This window comes from Microtus pennsylvanicus, chromosome 7, assembly GCF_037038515.1.
Source record: "Microtus pennsylvanicus isolate mMicPen1 chromosome 7, mMicPen1.hap1, whole genome shotgun sequence".
Classification (NCBI taxonomy): Eukaryota; Metazoa; Chordata; class Mammalia; order Rodentia; family Cricetidae; genus Microtus; species Microtus pennsylvanicus.
The window spans coordinates 111,788,483-111,811,433 of NC_134585.1; the positions used below are offsets into that span (position 1 = coordinate 111,788,483).

General features: G+C 33.0%; 1 protein-coding gene across 1 annotated transcript in view; it reads left to right on the forward strand.

Annotated features, from left to right (window-relative positions):
- Positions 1-22,951, forward strand: part of Sycp1 (synaptonemal complex protein 1) — an 85,160-nt gene that overhangs the window by 25,464 nt on the left and 36,745 nt on the right. Inside the window, exons 12-19 of the mRNA XM_075979038.1 lie at positions 1,565-1,659; positions 2,355-2,539; positions 4,331-4,398; positions 8,834-8,895; positions 13,760-13,864; positions 15,247-15,350; positions 17,118-17,235; positions 18,452-18,522. Of these exons, the coding sequence (XP_075835153.1) occupies positions 1,565-1,659; positions 2,355-2,539; positions 4,331-4,398; positions 8,834-8,895; positions 13,760-13,864; positions 15,247-15,350; positions 17,118-17,235; positions 18,452-18,522 (808 nt within the window). The remainder of the gene's footprint in view (positions 1-1,564; positions 1,660-2,354; positions 2,540-4,330; positions 4,399-8,833; positions 8,896-13,759; positions 13,865-15,246; positions 15,351-17,117; positions 17,236-18,451; positions 18,523-22,951) is intronic.

Below are 22,951 nucleotides of genomic sequence, written 5' to 3' on the forward strand. Positions count from 1 at the left end.
TTTCAGGGTTTTTAAGATGGTCATCTGACATGGTTTCCCCTGGAAAAGTTCTGTTCGCCTTTTAAACTTTGTTTAACAAAGTTCTATCTATTTTGTGTGTATGGATGAAAATGTGTGTGACCACATGCTTGTTTCTGACTGGTCTTGGGTGTCTTGAGTTTACACGTTCTGTTATTTTATGCTGTTCTATATATTGGAATATGCTTCATAACTGGATCTCTTTGTCCCACAGGGACTGTGAACACTTAAAAGTCCGCCTTATTCTTTTGCTTAGACTAACTGCACACAATTAGCTCACTTTCAATCAGGCAAATTCAATCTAGACTAAAGGCTTTTTTAAATAGATCATAAGTTTAAAACTTTATAGCTGTGCACAAGGTCAGAGCTGCAGATGTCCAACCAAGCTTGGACACAAAGCACCCTAAGAAAAATATACCAATTCTTTGCTTGCCAAGTCTGTTAACCAAAGACCCACGTCTCAAAGCTTATCTTACTGGACACACCCTTACTCCATTCTCTTACCAAGGTGGTCTCACTCCTCTAACCTTGGATCCTTGGGTTGCCATGGCAATGGCTCAGCTCTTAATTGCTTACCCTAGGAATGTGCTTTTGACCAATGAGAGGTAACTCTTCTAAAATTTTTATTGCTTTAAGGCTTCTGTAATGAGAAGAGTTTTTAGAATAGAGGAGAAAAGGAGAAGCCAGGAGGAATTAGAAATAGGACAGGAGAATTATAATTAAGACAGAACAATAAAGAAACTGATTTAAAAAGCACAGAGTGAGAGATTCTTTGGCTCTTAGATATCCCAAGTTCTTCTCTGGCTACTGTTTCCCTTCTGAACCCTGAGAGGACCTTAGGGCTGGACCCCAAAAGGACCTCGTCAACCTTATCTTGTGTTATAATAAGAAAAAAAATCCTTTCCTTCAAAACCTTGAAGACTTCAAACTATATCTTTGAAGACTACCTGATCTTGGGTTTTTGCATGCTCCCTATTAGTTGTGATATTTGTGAACACATAGAGCTTTGGTATCCTCCACAATAGACAAAATGCTTTTTATTTTCAAACCTTTTTTTTTGAGAAGGATCATGGGATAACTCAGTTATTTTTAGATATGAGCTTGCCAAATTGCCTAGGTTTTCTTCCAACTTCTAATCCTTCTGCCTCAGCTTCCCAAGTACCTGGTATTGTAGACTTGCATTCATTATACCTGACTCTAAAACATTTTGTAATAACAAACGAAATAGGACATGATCTGTATAAGCCACTTGACTCCTTGACAGTAGTGTACAAACAAAAATAATAGTCTATTAGTCTTCTTGTTAAAACTGGGTTATATGTCTTTTTTATTCTATTGTAATTGTAAATGTGGATACTGAAAAAGGTTAAAAATGTTCATTTTTGAGGTTTTGAGGAAAATAATCTTAACAAATTTAGTGTGTATATTTAATTGTTCTTATTTTGTACTATTTTCTAGTAGAGGAAAAGGAATAATTGCTATAGCAATTAGTTTCCTTGAAAGCCATTTTCTGTCAAATAATGCCTATCTATAATTTATCTTTTAGAATTACAAGATGAAAACTTAAAAGAATTAAATGAAAAGAAGAGTCATTTAGCATCAGAACTTGAAGATATTAAAATGTCATTGCAAAGAAGTATGGTATGATTTAAAAACTAGTGTATGTCACACAATCATTTAACAAATTTTTATTGGATATGACTAAAATGTATAACCACTCAGAAATTCAAATAGAAAAGACACAATCCTACCCTATAAATGCTTTTAATAAAAGGCATTGGTTAAAAATATCTAAGTACCAATAGCATGACTCAGGCTAATAAATTGTCAAAACACTTCTAAGAAGCAGACAATGAGGACTACTGAGAACTCAAGAACAATGACAATGGGTTTTTGATCCTACTGCTGGTACTGGCTTTGTGGGAGCCCAGGCAGTTTGGATGCCTTACTAGACCTGGATGGAGGTGGGTGGTCCTTGGACTTCCCACAGGGCAGGGAACCCTGATTGTTCTTTGGACTGACGAGGGAGGGGGACTTGATCTGGGGAGGCGGAGGGAAATGGGAGGCGGTGGTGGGGAAGAGACAGAAATCTTTAATAAATAAATAAATTAAAAAAAAAGAAGAATGGAGAGTATGGGCTAACCTGTCTGGGAAAACTCTGTGGAGGGATCAGAACTATTGATAATGGTGAGTAAAATATCATAGTGGGTGGGTTAGTCCAAGGAGGGACAGTGGAAAGGAGGGCAAGAAGGCAAACCAATTTATAGAAGCAGATAACTTAAAGCCTTTTTATGCCTTTGCATTATTCTTTTTGTTTTGTGCTTTATTTCACTTAGAGCACTCAGAAGGTTTTAGAAGAAGATTTGCAGATAGCAACGAAAACAATTTATCAGTTCACTGAAGAAAAAGAAGCTCAAATGGAAGAATTTAATAAAGCTAAAACTGATCACTCATTTGTGGTTACTGAACTTAAAGCTACTATATGCAACTTGGAGGAATTATTGAGAACAGAACAGCAAAGGTGAAATATTTCTTATTTTAAACAAATAAGTAAAGACATAAAAGTGATTTAATATTAAGTACTATTTAAAGTCAGGCATTTTGTGGAATAGTTCCCATGCATGCTTTACAGTGGGGTCAAGTATAGATAAGTCCTTAAGTGTTGGTAGAGTGATAGGACATATTTACTAATACTGTGGATCAGTGGTTCTCAACCTTCCTAATGCTGTCATCCTTTAATACAGTTTGGCATGTTCTGGTGACCTCAACCATAAATTTATTTTTGTTGCTACTTCATAACTATAATTTCGCTACTGTTATGAATTATAATAATAATTATTTAGGAGTTAGAGGGTTTTCAAAGTGGTTGTGACTCACAGGTTGAGAAACCCTGCATGTAGATTAGCCTCATAGAAATAATGTCCAGGTTGAAAATTTTCTTTTTACTGGCGGCTGTAACCTTACTTGCAATGTATAAATTTAGTAACTATCTTTGGATAGAGCAAATATTATTTCATATGATATAAATTATTCATTTGCTTTAAATACTAAATAGTATTTTATTTAAAATTAGAATATTAGCAACTCTTCTTCGTTTTATGCAATTTTTATATAAAAGTATGTTGAGCCTAGGTAATTATTTTTGTCCTGTTAGCACAATGCTTAGACTTGGTACAGCAGAGGGATGAATTTCTCTACCAATTTATATCTTAGGTCTGCTTAAATTTTCTTTGCTACTGTACATAGTGAATAGAAAATGTAGCTTTTTTTTAAACTCTTCTGTTATATATTTCTGATTAACCTTCAAGGCAATTTTCAAATAGTAAAATTGTGAATTGCTATAGACCTATCATTTCCAATTACTTTAGTAAATTTCTTTATTTACTACATTAATTTAAAAAAAATTGTATGTATGTGGGTTGATTTGCCTACATGTATGTTATAAACAGTTCTGAACCCATATGAGGGTACAGAGAATCAAACTCTGGTTCTCTGAAAGAGCAGTCAGTGCTCTTAAAACATTGAGCTATCTTTCCAGCCCCTAATTTACTACATTTGTTTATTTGTGTATGTATGTATGTATACATATATATGTATATATATGTGTGTGTGTGTGTATGTGTGTGTATATGCCTGTGTGTGGCGATCAGAGGACAACATGTAGGGGTAGGTGCTCTCCTAGGCATTGAATGTAGGTTGTTAGGCTTGGTAGAAAGCCCACGTTATCTGTTGAGTCATCTCACTAACCTAGCAGTTACCTTAGTTTTGTGGTTAGAGAAACAGAAGATCAGAGAAACCAATAAAACAATACATGTTCTTTTATTTGTATTTTTAAAGGAAGAATCTAGTATAGTAAATATGCATTTAATATAATCACATATCCACTAATGCATAAGTTTGATTATCATCAGTAGTTAAGATAACTTTTAAAAATTTTGTTTTTGTTTTTTGAGACAGATTTTCTCTATGTAGCCCTGGCTGTCCTGGAACTCTAGACCAACCTGGCCTTGAACTCAGAGATTCACTTGTCTCTGCCTCCCAAGTGCTGGGATTAAAGACATGTGCCACTACCAATCTACAATTAAGATACAAATTATCAGCCTTAAGGTTTTAGATAGATACACTTATTATACAATTAAGTATTTATTATAATTTTTATGTTAAGTTGTTTTATGCAGATTAATACTCAATAATGTCCAATAACTGAATAAATCTATGTTAGATGTATCAGTTGTTGCATTGTGCCAGTTTTGTTATTAGATGAGTTCTGACTAAATAATAATTTAATCTTTAAAATAATATATCTCATAAGATTGGAAAAAAATGAAGATCAACTGAAACTACTTATCATGGAGCTTCAGAAGAAATCAAGTGAACTGGGTAAGATTTAGACAATAGTGTACTTTGATAACATTAATAACTAATTATAAAAACAAAATTGGGGTTTTTTGTTAAATTTGTTAAGCTGTTAACAAGCAGCTGAAAGCACTTAACTGCTCTTGCAGAGGACCTAGATATGCTTGCCCCATATGATGTTCATAATTGTAAGACAAAATATTCCTGCATATAAAATAAAAATAAATATAAAAATTAGGGGAAAGTTATAATTAGGGGAAAATTATAATTGAATATAGGGTATTTAAATTTTAAGAAAACTTAAATTTATATAGTTTATCTATGTCTAGAAACCTGAGATATTTGTATTCTCCTTACTTTAGGATTCAAAGTCCTGAATACTCCTTAGGGAAATGTCTTACATTTCAATTGAAGAAACAGCTTTTGAGGCAGGATCATACTTCATAGTTCAAACTCTTCTTGCATTCTTGATCCTTTTGCCCCAGCCTCATGAATACTAGGGTTACAGGAATGTACCACTGCCTGGATTTGTTTATTTATTTGTTTGTTTCTTGACAGTCTTGCTATTTAGCTCCAACTGGCCTAGCATTCTCTATGTAGACCAGCTAGTCTTGAACTTCCAGCAGTCTTCCTGCCTCTGCCTCTCTAATGCTGGGATTACAAGTCTGTATAATCACACCTGGCTCATGTCTGGATTTTGTAGACTTCATTTCTTAGTAGTATTTGGTTATGAAATATTTTTAGGAAAACAATAATTCTATATTATTATATAGTATCATTGATATTCAACAACTTACACTGACAAAGCAATTCTATAATTTTGTGAATAAAGTTGTAAGTCTAGGTTTCATATTTTTTAGCCTCTCTGCAAATGTAGTTAAAAGGGAAAAAAACCAAGTTTTTTCAATTTCAATTAAAAAGTATTTTTAATAGATTAATATTCCTGAATTTGTCTAGATTATTTTTATAATTTTCTATAAAGCTTACTATTAGTTTGAATGTTTGTATTATTAGTTGAATTACTTCTACAATTAAAATAATTACAAGTAATATTGACTAGTAATTTGAAATAGTTGACATTTCATAAGTAGTTCATTTCTTTGGTTGAGTCCCTTTCTAAACAGTATTTTTTTAAGCATGTATTAATTATACATGATATTTTCATACGTTGTAAGTTTTGATTGTATTTACCTTTGCTCGTGCCCTTCCTGTACTTGATAATCTTTTTTTAAAAATATTTATTTATTGTGTATACAATATTCTGTTTGTGTGTATGCCTGCAGGCCAGAAGAGGGCACCAGACCCCTTTACAGATGGTTGTGAGCCACCATGTGGTTGCTGGGAATTGAACTCAGGACCTTTGGAAGAGCAGGCAGTGCTCTTAACCTCTGAGCCATCTCTCCAGCCCCATTGATAATCTTTTTATTCTTCCCAACTAGACCTGTTTCTAGTTTCATGGTGTGTGTGTGTGTGTGTGAGAGAGAGAGAGAGAGAGAGAGAGAGAAAGAGAGAGAGAGAGAGAGAGAGACAGACAGAGAGACAGAGAGACACAGTTTCACTATAGTGTTCATAGGAGTGTAGGTGTGACAGTGTGTTTACTAGAGCATGAGTACCTTTTCAGTGTTTGCACCACTGACAAAAATATCTATCCTATCCTATCAGGTTTGGTTGAAATTTTTAACCATGCTTTTCCTTTTGCAATGCTTAATTTTCCACTGTAGATTAATGTTTGATTATTCCAACATTGTAATGTCCAAATAATTTTATTCATAATTTTGCTTCATAGCATAATTGTTTGATGGTGGCACATACCTTTAAATCCCCAGCACTTGAGAGGCAGGGGCAGGTGAACCTCTGTAAGTTCAGAAGCAGCCTGATATACATTGTACGTTCCAGGACAGCTAGAGTTATGTAGAGAGACCCTGTCAAAAAAGACCAACCAACCAACCAACCAAAACCCAAATATAAAGATTAAAGACAATTTTTTTATCTACTTCAAAAATTCCTTCAGAACATGAAATTATTTTTAAATCATTACACTTACCTGCTTGCCTTAGAATTGTTGAATGTTGTAGATTAAGGAATAATTTTAGTACTTAAAATATCTTTAATGCTTATTTATAGTGATCCAGTTTACCAGTAAGTGACTATTACATTATAATTTCAATATTTCTCATACCAGAGTAGTATTATGAGAAGTTTGGATAAGGAATTTGAGAATTGTGAAACAGCACTTTGTGTTTTGTGGGAATTGAAAGTAAAAAACCATGTCCTTGAGAAATCTTGAGAGGAAGGTTAAACACATATAACCTTTAGGGTAATAGTATCCAGAATGAAGAGTGAGCAAAATTATGATAGAGTAAGAAGTGAAAATATAAGAACTATTTTTGTTATATTTATGGTGAACAATATAATAATACTTATATTACAGTTTTATATAAAATATAAATACATATTTATATTTTTACATATCTATATATTTGAGGTAAATGCCCAGATTTCTTATTGAATGTTAATACCAAAAGGAAGCAACAGAGTTAGGAAAGGCATTTTTGAAGAGTTAGATGTTAAGAATAAAATTTTTAAAATATAGAGAGGTTTTGGATATTTGTAGAGGATGATAGATTGTTGAAAATCTATGTAGGGGAGTGAAAATTAAAAATTACTTAAGGACCCCACATTATATTTTTGGGTTAATAATATAGTCTTTAAAGCCAGAAATCTTTGCAAATAGTCTGCATTTTTCTTCTTTCTTTAGTTCATCTTTTTTTTGGTAATCTTCATTATATATATAATTTTTTTATTTCTTGTCTCTTTTTTCTAATTATATGGAATTGAGGTAAGATAGTAGAGTCATGTTCAGATCATTGTCTTAAACTAGTCCTCAAATTAAAAAATAAGATATATTTTACGTAAAATGAAACTTTCGTGTTAAATAAGCTTTGCATGTGACAAGTTTCTCCTTTAGCGTCTATATTGACATTTCCTGTTTTATTGATCTGTGGGAAGCTATTGCAAGTATTTATTTTCTAAACAAAGAGAAATCTGAGAAACATTCAGTAGTTCTATTATATTTCCAACAATTAAAACTATTTAACAATGAACAAAAATAATATGTCAGATACAGTTTTTGTGACATCTGGAAATTACTAGGAGACTGTAGGAAGTTAAAAATGTAAAAAGTTTCTTTCCTCTCTAGTCTTCCACTTAAGTCCACTATGGTATACAGTACTCTAAAATCCTTGCTTATAGCAAAAGGACCAGTACAGATCATTTAAAAGGAATATGATTTCAGCTGGGCAGTGGTGGTGCATGCCTTTAATCCCAGCACTCGGGAGGCAGAGGCACCAGATCTCTGTGAGTTCGAGGCCAGCATGGTCTACAGAGCAAGTTCCAGGACTGGCTTGGCTCCATACACACAGAGAAACCCTGTCTCAAAAAAAAGAAAGAAAGCAAACTAAAGTAAAAAAGTAGGAAGGTTGTGCTGAAAGGTTGTTTTAAAATTAATATTGTATTCACAGAAGTAGAGGCAAGCACTGTAAAGCAATATTTTTCTGGTAGCAAGGATGTAAAAGCAACAAAATAGGAATAGGAATTAAAGAGGAAATACGAATAATTCAAGGTCTTGGTAAATGAAGGGGGAAAACAGTAGAGAGTGTTTCATAGTATCAAATATGACTCAGCCACACAATGAATAAGACTGAGAATGGCATCACAACGTGCTTATTGTTGGTTTCAAGATCATAATTTTATTAACATCATGGAGAAAGTTACTAGTTTTACATGGAGTCAAATATGTAGTTAGCAAGCAGGAATTTGAAAAATAACATGAATAATCAGTAGCTTGAGACAATAGAGAGGTTAATCAGATGTCTTTGTTTTTATATTCATATGGGGTGCTTGTGGGATAGGAGAAAATAAGGATTTCTCTGCTCAGACTTGGTATGTTTTGGAGCAGATAAAGTCACAGAACTAGTGGACATGTTGAAGTTCAAAGAACAGTGGTCAGAACTAGCTTGAGAGAAGAACAGTTCTTTTAAATTTGAAGAGAAGCCAAACAGATTCAAAGAGTAATGAGTTGGAAGTAAAGGTACACACTGGTACCAGTCCAAGTTATTTTATGTAGATACATTGCTTATTTTACTTCATGAATGTTGGATTCATTTGTCTATAAATTAACCTAGAAAGATGACTGTTAGTATTTATCCATTATTACTTTTGCATAGTTGGTTTAGACTCCCTGTAACTTTCATTAACCTATCTCTTTTTTTAGGGGTGTGTGTGTTTATTTAGCACCATAGTAGTTTGTAGGTCCTATATTCAGTCTATTCATTGGTTCTTGGCCCAATAATGTTGCCATATATGGATTGAATCTTCTTTTCAAATGGCATTATTCTTATTTCTTCTCTTTCCTACCTTCTAATCCAGTGATGAATACATTTTATTTTGTTTATTTTAGATGAGATGACTAAATCTAAAAATGACAAAGAAATGAAACTGGAAGAATTGAAAATAGTATTGGTAGGTATATATTCTTTCTTATTAATATTTAGCAATTACTTTAAAAGTAATTTTGAAATTGCTGGCCTAGATTTTAAAACTAAATATTTCATACCAAATTTTCTGCTAAAATATAAAAATTTTGTATTTGTTTTTGAATAAAGCTTCAATCTTACCTGTATCTATTTTTATAGGCTTTTATTAACGATCATGACCAGAATGTTTATATTATTTAAACATGTTGCTATCATACTTAAAATAAGAGCAAATATGCATACTATTCTATGCTATAAAGACCTAGTGAACAGTGGACACACACATGTCTTATCCTAGACCTTACTGAAGCTGTTTTCAGTTTTTCTTTTTTCAGTTGATACTGGCTATGGGTTTGTTAAATATAGGTTTGCTACACTAAGGTATTATTTTTCTATCTTAATTTATTCAGAGATGTTATCATGAATGGATGTTTAATTTTATTAAAGGCCTTTTCTGTGTCTATTGAAATGATCATGTGATTTTTATCCTTGATTCTTTTTATGTGCTATATTACTTTTATTGATTTGCATATATTGAACCATTCTTGCATTCCTGGAATGAAACCAAGTTGATTATGGTGAATGATCTTCTTAATATGGTATGAATTTGATTTGCCAGTATTTTATTGAAGTTTTGAACTTATTAAATATATTGGTCTATAGTATCTTTTTGTTGTCTCCTTTTCACGTCTTGGTAATAAGATAATATTGGATTTATAAAATGTTTGTAGACTGCTTAGAAGAATGTATATTTAACAGCCATTGGGTGGGATATTCTGTAAATATATATTAACAGTTGTTGGGGGAGGCTGCTTGTGCATTTTCCAGCCTTCTGAAATAATCACACAGAAATCTGTATTAATTGCAATTCTGTTTGGCCAATAGCTTAAGCAAATTTCTGGCTAATTTTTATATCTTAAATTAACCCATTTCTATTAATTTGTGTATCACCTACTGGCAAAGTCTCAGGGGGCTTCAGTGAAGAAGGCCTCTGTCCCCAGTGGCAGCTATGTGGCTTCTCACTCACTCTGCCTTCTTTCTTCCAACATTCATTTTAGTTTTCTGGCCTATCTTTATTCTGCTAAGCCACTGGCTGAAACAGATTTATTCATTAACCAATAAAAACAACACATAGACAGAAGGACTTCCATACCATTTTCCCTTTTCTTTTTAAATAAAAAGGAAGGTTTTAACTTTAACATAGTAAAATTATATATAACAAAACAGGTATCAAGCAGGAATTACAGTTACAATATTTATATCTACTTTATCTTTTATTATAGCTAAGGAAAACTATATTTTTCAACTGCATCAAAGACTGCAAAAGGAATTATTACCTAAGTAAACAGGAAGTGCATTATAAGAAACTTCCAAAATTCTAGAATTGACAGAGACATCTCACTGCCTGGACAGTCACCCAAAGTTCTCCTGTAACATTGGGGCATTCATCTTCAGCCTACAGGCCCATAGTATCTGGCAGACTTTTCCATGAAGCAGGAAATTTCAAAGATAGTTCCATCTATATTGACAGTTTGTCAGTCACAGTCTTCTGTGTCCTGCAGAATGTCTAGCAGACTCTTTCATGAAGCAGGAACCCTTAAGGATTGTCTCATCTTCTTTAGACAAAATCAGTAGTCATTTTCCTGTGGGTCCTGAATGTCCAGTTTATACAGCATAACATCAAACAGTCCAGGCAAGAGCAGTTTCTTGCCCAAATGGCTAACAAATTGCATAAGGAGCTTTTTCAATGCCCATCATCCTCTTGAAGTAGATTGGTGCTGCCAGAAACAGATGTATCTCATTGTCATAAAAAGTCTTAAGCTTTTAAAACATTTTAAGTGCCATATTCTGTAAGTCTTTGAAAGGTTTGAAGAGTATCTAACTGAAATATATCTCTATATATCTAGAAAACCTAACTAACATGGCTACAAGCTTAATTATTATAGATGACTATTAACCTGTATTTCTTAATTTTATATTACATTTTAAAATGTGTTGCACAAACACAATACCTTAATCAAGAGCAGAAATACATATTCACAGTAAAACAAAATTGACCTTAAATTTGTATCAATAGACCAGGATCCATACCAATGCAAAGTATTCCTCTTTATAGCATAGCCCTCTTTAAATGTAAACAAACATTTATAAACAATATTTGAGAATTTGGGTGTAGTTCTTTCCAAACTGATTTCTGGTTTTTGTTGGGTGAAGTCATTTTTGGGGGTGTTCACGGCGACCTTTGGGAGGGTCTTGGTCCATAAAACCACATTGGTCTGGAAGGATTCCACAGGTTCTCATGCATTGTGGAACAAAAGAAGTACCCTTTCTCCAAAGCAACACATCCTTAGATCCAAATTTCAGAGTCAAGATACCTCTAAAACATATATGTTGGTTTAGCTTAGTAGTCTGTACAGTGAAATGTTTCTCTGTACTTAGCCCATTCACAGTCAAAAAATTCAAAGAAAACAATAATATACATAATCCAGACTCTGTATTTTCCATCTTTATATGGCTTGTTTTTCTTTATTCCTTTTACTCTATGACAGTCTGTACTCTGTCTCTTTAAAGACCTTGTTTTATTTTTTAAAACGATTTACTTCTTTTTTATAACTCTCTATACTCTTTCCCAAGCTTACGTACTTTTATTCAACACTGTGACCCTTTTAGAGGTCTTTTTTTTTTAAATCAGAATCTCTTATTGTATATCTATAGTTATTTTCTGACAAGAAACGATCTTTCTTTTTTTTTAAATCCTAAGTGGGCATGGCTAGGTCCAAAATGGCCCTGCCTAGTTGCTGTGCCCAGTTCAACATGGCAGAGGCATATTCACTGCCTCTTGGAGCCATTCTTTGTGCTCCAGATCCAGAGTCAGGTCACAGCAAGTCTGTGTTACCATTAAGCAAGTTGTAGCACTCTGCTCAAAGACGCCATTTAAATGCTCAGTAGCCAGACCTCCTGAAAGTGTCAGAGCCATTCATGCTGATTAGCCAGGAAGCCTTCTTAAAGGAGCCTTGCAGTTTTTGCTGCTATTGCTGAGTCAGGAGCCTTCTCTTTAAAGAATCGTGCCTTTGCTTGCTTCTAGCAAACAGAGCCCACCCGAGAAAATGCTGCTACCAAAAAGCCATGCTTAACTCTGTTTTATTTTGTGTGTGTGTGTTGTGTGTGTCAATGTCTAGGATTCCTTTCCAAGCCTTTTCAGGTTTTACATGGATTACTCAGCCCCACGTTGGGTGCCAGTTTGTTGTGGGAGACCATGTGTTCGTTCCCAGCTTCTCAGACCTCAAAATAGTCCCATAGAAATCTGTATTAATTGCAGTACTGTTTGGCCAATAGCTGAAGTGTATTTCTGGCTAGTTTTTATATCTTAAATTAACCCATTTCTACTAATCTGTGTATCACTATGAGGTAGTGGCCTACTGGCAAAGTCTCAGCAGGCTCCAGCAAAAGTGTCCATCCCCGGTGTCAGCTACATGGCTTCTCACTCATTTCGCCTTTTTTTCTCCCAGCATTTAGTTTAGTTTTCCCGCCTAGCCTTCTATTCTGCTAAGCCACTGGCTGAAACAGGTTTATTCATTAACCAATAAAAGCAACACATAGACAGAAGGACTTTCCATACCAAACATTTGATCTATAATGTAGTTAATTATGAAGTTCTATTTCTTTTTTTGGTCTGGATAATATATTTACTGATGGAATTGAGTGTTACATTCACTTATTATTACTTTATTTTGGCCTGTCTGTCCATTTGTGTGTAGTATATTTTGTTTTATGAAATTGGGCACACCAATGTTTGCTGCATAGTAATTTCTAATCATTATATCTTGTTGGATTGTCACCTTTATTTGTAGTGATTTAGTTCTTCTGATTTGTTTTGGCTTGATGTCTGCTTTTTCAGATACTAGTATAGTTCTCCCAGTTTGTTTTCAGTTTCTACTTGCTTACTATGCCAACTTATGCTTTTTCACATTTACCTTTTCCAGTTAAGTATGCTTCTTGCAGAGAACAATTGGAAATTATTTTTTGATTCAATTTTTAAGTCCACGTTTTTTTCACAAAATGGGTATAAACAGAAGACATTTTGATAGCAAAAAAATAGTAACTTCCCTACTTGGGCCAATGATATCCTTAGTCATGGGCTTTTCTTTATATTTATTTTATTTTGGTTTTTTGAGACATGGTTTTTCTGTATAGCTTTGGTGTCAGTACTGGAATTAGCTCTTGTAGACCAGGCTGGCCTTGAATTCACAGAGATCCACCTGCCTCTGCCTCCTGAATGCTGGGATTAAAGGCATGTGCCACTACTGCCCAATTTAGTCATAGGTTTTTCATGAGGTTTACTTACCAGGCATGAAATCCTTCCTTGGAGCAGGCCTCCTACTCAATCAGAAAGTGGTTGGTTATCCCCATAACAGTTGTGCCACACTATTGTACCTGTAGACACATCTTGGTAGGCAAGTCAGTATTTTAGTAAACAGGATTCAACACTGGGAGAGACTATTAATCTCTTTTTTTTTTTTAACACGGGAACTGTTTAACTAACACATGAATGAGCAGTCTTTTTCTACAAATTAATTAATTAATTAATTTATTATTTATTAAGCTTCTCTATGTAACAGCCCTGGCTGTCCTGGTCCTCACTTTGTAGACCAGGCTGGCCTTAATCTACCTGCCTCTGTCTCTCAAGTGCTGGGATTAAAGGCATGTGCCACCACGCTCATCTTTGTTTTCTCTGCCTAAGCAATTTTAACCAAGGAAATATACTGTAGTTCCTTCTATTGGGAAGTTCAGTAATTTTCAATATGTTTATAGTTTAACAGTCATGCTTTTTTCCTACTGTTTTTAAACAGGTAGAAGACCAAAAACTTTTAGATGAAAAGAAACAAGTTGAGAAACTTGCTGAAGAATTACAAGGAAAAGTACAAGAACTAGCTCTCCTTTTGCAATCCAGAGAGGTTTGTTAAGGATATGTTTGTTTCCAATGTTTTGTTAAGAGAATATAGATTTATAAAGTAGATTATGACATAGCTATTTGTTTTGTAAAGGATTTCTTCACAAATTTCTTTTTAAAAGTATGTGTTCTTGTTATATTTAACATGCTAATGACAGTTTTAAAATAGGGAACCTTTATATTGTAATGTGAGAGAAAAAAGGTCAGTTCTTAAGAATCCAGTTTATGTATGTTATGGTTTATGATAATTCTGTTTCTTGATGTCTTTAGTATTTCTTGATACATTTAATTTTTAGCTCTATTAAATGCTGGATTCTTACAGTATTTTTATAATGCTTATATTTAAACTTAATCTTTAAATTTAAAGTATATTTGTAGACCTGTAAAAGAATTGGAACTTTTTAGAATAGTAAGAACACCTTAGTCTATAAGACACTTCCTGACTTCACTACTATGTTTCCCTTACTAATATAAAATTTTAGGCTAGGTGTAGTGTCACATTCTTTCATTCCTAGTGTTCCATAGGTAGAGGCAGGCAGATCTCTGTGAGTTTGAGACTAACTAGCCTGGTATGAATAGAGTTCCAGGCTAGCCAGGGATATATGGTGAGAGTCTTCTCAGAAAAAATAAACAATCAGACAAATTAACAATAAGCAAAACTAATAAAATTTTAAATGGAATTAATTACTTAGTAGATGAAAATGAATAAAATTTTCTGTCTGAGCTTTAGGCGATCACAGTAGAGTTTACTTGTATTGAATTTGTTATTGCTAATTTTAAAAACTAAAATGATTATCATATTATATACTTAAATTTAAAATATTTAGCTGGACATGGTATTTGTATCTATCTATAACCCTAGTACTTTGGCAGAAGAGGTAGGAGAACCAAGAATTTAAGGTCTCTGGGCAGTGGCGTACACATTTAATCCCAGCACACTGGTGGCAGAGGCAGGTGGATCTCTCTGATTTGGAGGCCAGCCTGGTTTACAAATTGAGTTTCAGGACAGCTAGGGCTATACAGAGAAACCCCATCTCAAAACAAAATCAAACAAACAAAAATTTAAGGTCAACCTCATTTATAGATTGAGTTCAAGACCAACCTGCACTGAATAAGACTGTATCATAAATATTTTTTTAATATCCTGACAAATTTTTCCTAAATATATTACTTGATTACTTTGAGCAGCCATCTCCTTTTTGATTATTTATTTATTTAGAGACAGTGTCTTACTTTATATCTCTGGCTTTTCTGGAACTCACTACGTAGACCAGGTCTCTGCCTCTAAGTGCTGGGATTGTGTCACCATGCCCAGCCTAATTATATCTTTTATATGGAAAAAATCTGGTAGAACATTTGTCATAAATATATATATTTATTTTGCAGAAAGAGGTCCATGATTTGGAAGTAGAATTAACTGTCACTAAAACAAGTGATCAGTATTATTCAAAACAGGTTGAAGAAGTAAAAACTAAGCTGGAAGAAGAGAAGTATGTTTTTCACTTATCTATGTACAGTTTAATTCCTAAACTTTATGATAAAAATAGTTTCCTATTTATATCAATGGATTTGAAATTGAGTTTTATTCCTAAAGATAAAAATGAAAGCCAGGCATGGCAGTGCACAAATGTAATCTTAGCACTCTGGAAACTAAAGCAAGAAAATTATGAATTCGAGGTCTGGGCTTTGTCGTGAGATCTTGTGTCAGAAAAGAAATGGTTTACTTATTTTATTGCTAAGAAAGTTTATATCATTATATAAAAGACTAATAACAAAGTTAAATCACTTTATATCAGCATTTAGTTATCTCTTGGTATTTATAAGCTTTGGTTTCATAAACTCCAAAGATACACAAATCTGAAGCTAGTCAACTCCTATATGCAATCAGCAGAATATTTGCATATAAACTAAGTATAACTTCTTACAGGGGAAGTTTTAACTCTTCTCTATACTACTTGCAGTACTGAATATAATGTAAATGCTATGTAAATGTTTGTTTTACTATGTTCAGAAAATAATGGCAAGGAAGAAGTTTGTATGTCCAATCCAGACATTTTCCTGAATAGTTTCAATTTTGAGTTGGATAAGTCAATTAATGTGGAATTTCTAGATACATAGGATCCGACATTAATTTGGGGGAGGTATTTGTCATATAAAGGAAATTATTTTTTTTTATTTTGATAAATTGTTTTCATAAGTTCACGTTGATAAAATTCAATATATAAATTTATCTCTAATATTGTCTAAATAAAGTATCTAATGGAATGATTTCAGCAAATTTAATTTGTTAATAATTATCACCAAGAAAGAAGTAAATTCAAATGCCTGTTGGTGGTAAACACTATTTTTCCTTTTTGATTGCTTCTCAGGTATAGATGAAAATGGTAAGTAAAGTGTTAGGTGTGATGCCTCATGCATAGAATTCTAACCCTTGGGAAGCCGAAGAAGGAGGATTGTTGTAAGTCTGAGACCAGCCTAGATTACATCATAATTCCCAAGCCAACATACAGCCTAGACCTTTACTTGTAGTCCCATTCCATTTTTCTGATATTCTTCTGTGTGTTTTTTTTTTTCAGGAGATCTAGGTAATATTCATTTTATTAAAAATCCCCTTAAGAATTGAGTAGTTATTTATATTTTAGTATTAATTTATGTTTTTCTTAGTATATTTGCTCTTTAATCTCTCATTACTTAGGGAAAAACTCTTTATTTTCTTTTCTGAACTTCCAATAATATCAAATAAGAGGAAGTGGTAGATACTCCCAAAATCATTTGGTGGTACCAGACACTACATTGCATTTATTTAAAATTGGTACTGACTTCAGCCAATAGCAGTAATAATTTCTCTTTCAAATTTTCAAATGGAAAATTTGTAAGAATAATTGCATTTTAGTTACAAATAGTTCATGCTTCAAGGACTGTTCTAATCAAAATTTCAGAAGTTTGAAATAGACTATTGGAAGTAAAACAATTATGTGAAGAAAATGATGTGTCCTTTATATTTCAGAAAAATGTATGTAGGGAATATACAAGGAAATATAATGTTTGACATAATGAAATGTTAATACAGAAACAATTTAAATATATTTGAATAAACAAATTTAAAGAAGTAGAATAAGACTGTAATCTTGCTTCAAGACTTAATGGCCAGTATTATGTATAGCCTGCCTTTTCTTTCCCTTAAGATTATTTTGAATCAAATCTTATATATCATCAAATTTCATATTTGTTTCTGTATGATATGTTTTTAAAAATAGACTTAAGAATGCTGAATTAACTGAAAGCTGTGATAAACTTTCCCTTGAGAACATAAAATTGGCACAAGAAGCCAGTGATATGGCCCTAGAACTCAAGAAAAATCAAGAAGATATCACTGTGAGTTGACAAAGTTATCAGTAATTTGCTTTCTTACCTTCAAAATTAGATGGACTTTAAAATAGATGATCTTTGAATACCCTTTTAGCTTAAAAAGTTGGATTATCTTAGAGATGGTATTTTTTGGAGGAAAAGCTGCATACTATTATTTGATATAGTGATAATGTACAACAGAAAATAGAGTCTACCAATATATGACTACCAGTATATGAAATTAATCTAATTTTAAGCCTTAATACTTTTGTATTTAGTAACATTCTATTTAGTCATAGATTTCTATGGAAGATGTAATATTGAATCATCTTATTTTTATTCAAGAACATATGAATTAATATAAATAGTAAGTGTTCCAATATCTTAACTAAAATAGTATATCATATATATTGGCATTGGGATAAAGTGTTGTTGGAATTCACAAATTCACTTGTGCCTTTATGGAAGAGAAGCTATCAGAGAATAACATTAATTTTGTCCTTGAAAGATGAATTATGAGTTTAGTAGGTAATGATTAATTAAACATTATGAATAAAGGATGCAAACCTACAAAGTAACTCTGGGAAATCAAAATTATTTTACTAGCTGCTATATATTATTAGAGTTGTTATTAATACAAGTCCATAAAACAGAACTGTACAAATCAAATAGCTTACTGTATTAATTTGCTTTCTATTTCTGTGATAAAACTTTATGACTTAAAAGCAGCTTGGGGTGGGGGTAAGGAGCTTTGTTAGGCTTATATATCTCAAGCATAGTCCATCATGAAGTGAAGTGTGGGCAGGAACTCAGGGCAGGAACCTTGAGGCAGAAACTAAAAGCAGAGGCCATGGAGGAGAGCTGATTATTGGCTTTTTCCTTGGGGCTTGTACAGTCCGCTTTTTTTTTTTTAATAGAACCTAGGACTACCTGCCTAGGGGTGGCTCCATCAGGCTGAGCCCTCCCATATCAATCATCAGTAAAGAAAATGCCCAACAGAGTTCCCTAAAGGTCAATGTTATACAGGAAGTATTTTGAGTTTCCTTCTTCCCAGATACTCTTAATTTGTGTCAAGTTGACAGAAAACAAACAAACAAAAAACCAACCAACCAAACAGAAAACAACCCAGCAAAAACCCTTCCCCAAACCTGGCATATGGCATACTCATGAAAGTTTTAAATATTAATTTCACTTACATTTTTGTTGAAGCAAAATGATTAAACATTATTTATTATCTTCTTAGAATAGCAAAAAGCAAGAAGAACGGATGCTGAAACAAATAGAAAATTTGGAAGAAAAAGAAACACATTTAAGGCAAGAGTAATGAGTTTGTCTTTGTCTCAAGGATTTTAGAATTTCTTTTCTATTGTTAAATATTGTATAAAGTGAGAATATTAGGTATAGGTTAAGGTTTTAAAATCTTGTCTAAAATGAAATTATAATAATTTTATACTTAAGTAATTAAAAAATAAAACTATTTTATATATAGTATTTAAGCAGTAAAATTATACAAAGATTAAAGTATCATAAACCTATTTCATTAAAGTCTAAAAATTATGCTAACTGTATCTAGAAATTTAGAATAAAAATTTTAAATATTTTCAAAAGTATCAACTAATATATAATATTAGAATATTTGTGTTCACTCTGTTTTAAAAGTATAAGTACTAATCATAATGTAATTTTATATTATTTAAATGAAAAATTTTCCATTAATATTTTAAGCATTGTTTCTTGATATTTTTCACAATAATTATCTGTATTTGTAACTTTATTTTTAGATATTTACTTTTTCCAGGTTTTTGCTATTATAGATAATACTGAAATAAATAAGGAGCACATGTCTTTAATTTATTAATATGATCTTAGAACTAATGGTTCCAGTGACTTGGTAATTTCCTGGTTCCTAATAGTTTTTATTAATTGTAAGTTGTAAAATACAACCAAGATGATGTTGAAAGCTCTGGTTCCAAATGTTTCAATTGTTGCTTGGTATCATCACTAATTTAGCAATAATTTAAAATTTAAGCCACTTTTTATGATTTGCAGTTACCTTTTGTATAAGCTTTAGAGTTTTGCAAAATTTGCCTGTTGGAATTTTTGTTGTAAAATTGTCTAGAAATAGCTATACTCGTTAATCTTTTAAGGGCTTTATTACTGTTGACTTAAGTGATGGAGGAGGGTCATCTGTCTATATAGGTGTTACTTTCACTGGTTAATAAAGAAACTGCCTTGGCCCTTTGATAGGACAGAAAATTAGATAGGCAGAGTAAACAGAACAGAATGCTGGGAAGAAGTGAAGTGAGGCAGATGCTATAGCTCTCCTCTCCAAGATGGACGCAGGTTAAGATCCTTTCCAGTAAGCCACCACTTCGTGTTGCTACACAGATAATTATAAATGGGTTAATCAAGATGTGAGAATTAGCCAGTAAGAGGCTAGAGATAATGGGCCAAGCAGTGTTTAAAAGAATACAGTTTTCGTGTAATTATTTTGGGTAAAGCTAGCCGTGCAGGAGCTGGGTGGTAGGAAACGGCCTGCAGCTCCTTTCTACACTTAAGCACTAATGTAGCAATCCTTTATCCATTTTATTTATAGCATTTTTATAACTTGTTTTCTTTTAATTTGTGGCAATTATTTTAATATAAGTTTTAAAAATTTCTATTACTTTTGTTTTTTGCTTTGTGTATTTATATCATTGTTTTTATATTTAAAATACTTTTGCCTCCCTGAATTCAAATGCCAGTCTTTTTTCAAAACCTATATAGTGATGCTTAGCTTTTCTATTTCTTTTAAAAATATAAAAAATTTCAGAAAGCAAAGAAAAAAGTTAAAAAAAAGAAAAAAAAAGAAAAAAATCAATCCTTCAGATTACTTGCAATCACATCTATGAATTTATGACTGGGCATTTTTATTTTTTACTTTTGATATGGCATTTTAAAATATATTTTTATTAGTTCTTTGAAATTTTTGTATATTTTGATCATATTCACCTCCTTCCTTCTATTCCTAGATCCATCCCCATCTTCTTATCTACCAAACTTCATGTCCTTTTTTTTTTCTTTTAAATTCATCCAGTCCAATCTGTGATGACAAAAATATTCATGTGGCTAATTCCTGGAGTGTGGCAATCTTTCAGGGGTCATTATAGCCTTAAAGAAAATCTGCTGTCCTTCTCACAGCAGCTATCACTTAGCAGTAGTTCCTAAACTAGGGATAGGGCTTTGTGTCCACCTCTTCTGTCCATGCTGGAATTTTGTTCAGCTTAAGCTTGCATAGGTCTCATGCATGCTATCAGAACCACTCTGAGTTCATATATGCAACTGCCTTGTTGTGTCTGGAAAACACTGTTTCCCCAATAGTCATCCATCTTTTCTGGCTCTTACTATCTTTCTACTCCTTCCATAATGATTGTTGAGCTTTGGGAGAAGGTGTGTAATACAGATGTTTTATTTAGAACTGAGCACTCAGCAGCCTTTTTTTCTCTACACGTTAATGAGTTATGGGGGGGTCTCTGTGTTAACTGCCCTCTACTACAAAGAGAGCTTCACTTAACTGTGGGTCTAGCAATAAGTAGTAGGAGTCAGTTTAATACTCTATTTGGCAGAGTAATAGTAGAACATAATCTGGGTGCTCATTAACTGATGAATGAATAATGAAAATATGATATGTTTATACAATAAAATATTATTCAGTTCAAGAAAAAGGAAACTATGAAATTCATAGGTAAATGAATGGAACTGTAAACAATCATCCTGCGTGAGGTAAACCATACCCAGGAAGATAAATATAACATGCTCTCTTACATATGTGGCTTGTAGTTTTGAATCTTTAAATATGTGTGTTTCATTTTGAATACTCATAGTAATCAGGAAACTAGTAAAAGGCCATGGATTAGGGGGATTTTCTGGGGCAGGGGGATAGAATGAAGTGATAAAGGGGAATAAAGGGAGAGAAAGGATTAAGTAGGTTAAGAATGAAAGGACAGGGAAGAGGAGGGAGCAATAGGAAGGGTAACTAAATTAAAGACCTTTAATAACGTCATACGGAAACCTTTTACTATAGAAGCTTCCTAAATTACATACACATCTAAAAAGAGTTTAAATAGAATTACCCCATAGTGGAGAGGACAATGCCATACTAGACACCACAGGCTAGGAAATAAAAAGCTACTGCCAAGAAGCTATTGGCCAGTGGGATTCCATAGGTTCCACCTCCCAACATAGACTATTTTCTTTGCCTTTAGTTATTCTCCAGAAGTTGGTGGTAAGACACTATTTTCTGAGGACAACACATACTTGAGTCATAGAACATGGAGAAATCAAGCTGATAGACCTGGAAGCTTTATCCCTATTGGCTAGATTTCATAGTGCTAGAAAATGCTATGCACACTACAGGAGGATAAAAGACATCAACAGTCTTACACATCTGTGAACTCTGTGAGCTATGGTAATGACAAGTCTGGCATTATATACCATTATATGGTATAATAGGGGCACGAATGCTATAGGAGGAACCAACCACATTTTGGTTGGATTTAAGGATTTCTCCACAAGATAGAACCCATATGTGGCACCATTACCAAGGCCAAGAATCCATAGCTAGATAGTTCATAGGTCTTAGGGGAAGGGCCTGTGTAAATCAGGCTGGACTTGAACTTGTAGTGATCTTTCTTGTCTCTACCTCCTTGTTGCTGGGAATGTAACTCCATACCTGACTTGATATGCAGTTTTATTTTTTAAATCTCTCTGTGTGTGTGTGTGTTTGTATATGTGTATTTTAAGTTTTCTTTTTAAATCATTGGTAACTTGAATGATTTCCAAATATTGTGTGTACATTGAAATTTTGGGTTTCTTATGTTTGGTTAAAGAATGTGCTTTTGAAAACTTCTATTTTAAATCTTTACAATTAAAAATTTGAAATTTTTAGACCTAATACAGCTCTTCATATACTTGTTAGGAGATTATATGAGGTATTGTGAGTAGTGTTGAATATAGTGATTGATACAGTCAGTGCTTAATAATTATTAGCTGTTTACTATTTTCAAGATTTAGAAAAATCATTTTTTGCCATACCCATAATGATTGATTTTGCCTTTTTTTTTTAAATCAACATTCTTCTTCAGTGCAGCTGTTACCTACAGATATCTATGACTAAACCACTATACTTTTTTTGGTTAAAATATGAAAACAAATTTTAAAGAGAAGCTGTTTAATGTTTTTCAATTTTTTTTAAAGTTTAAATTAATTTGCTTAGTTTTTGAGACAAGGTCTTAATTGTATAGCCCAGGATGGCACTTAGCTGATATTCCTGTCTTAGACTCTCAAATGCTGGGATTACAGGTATTTGCTACCACACCTACATCAAGAGCCTCTGTTAGTGCATATGTATGTATACTATATGAGTGTGTGGAGGCCAGAGGACAGCCTCAGATGTCATTCTACAACTACTGTATGTATCTTTTCCCTTTTAAAAAAGACATGGTATCTTACTAGTCTGTATCTCACCAAGTAGGTTAGGCTGTCGAACAAGCAATGCTCAGGGTTCTGCCTGTCTCTCCCTCCATGAGACTGGGATTACAAGCATGCCTCAACAACCCCTGCTCTTTACTGTAGTTTCTGGGGATAAAACTCAGGTTTTTTTGCTTGCAAGGGAAGCACCTTATCTGTTGAGTTTTCTCAAGAGACTGTTATAAAAATAACTTTCAAATTATCTGAGTAATATAGTCTGAATACCTACTTATAG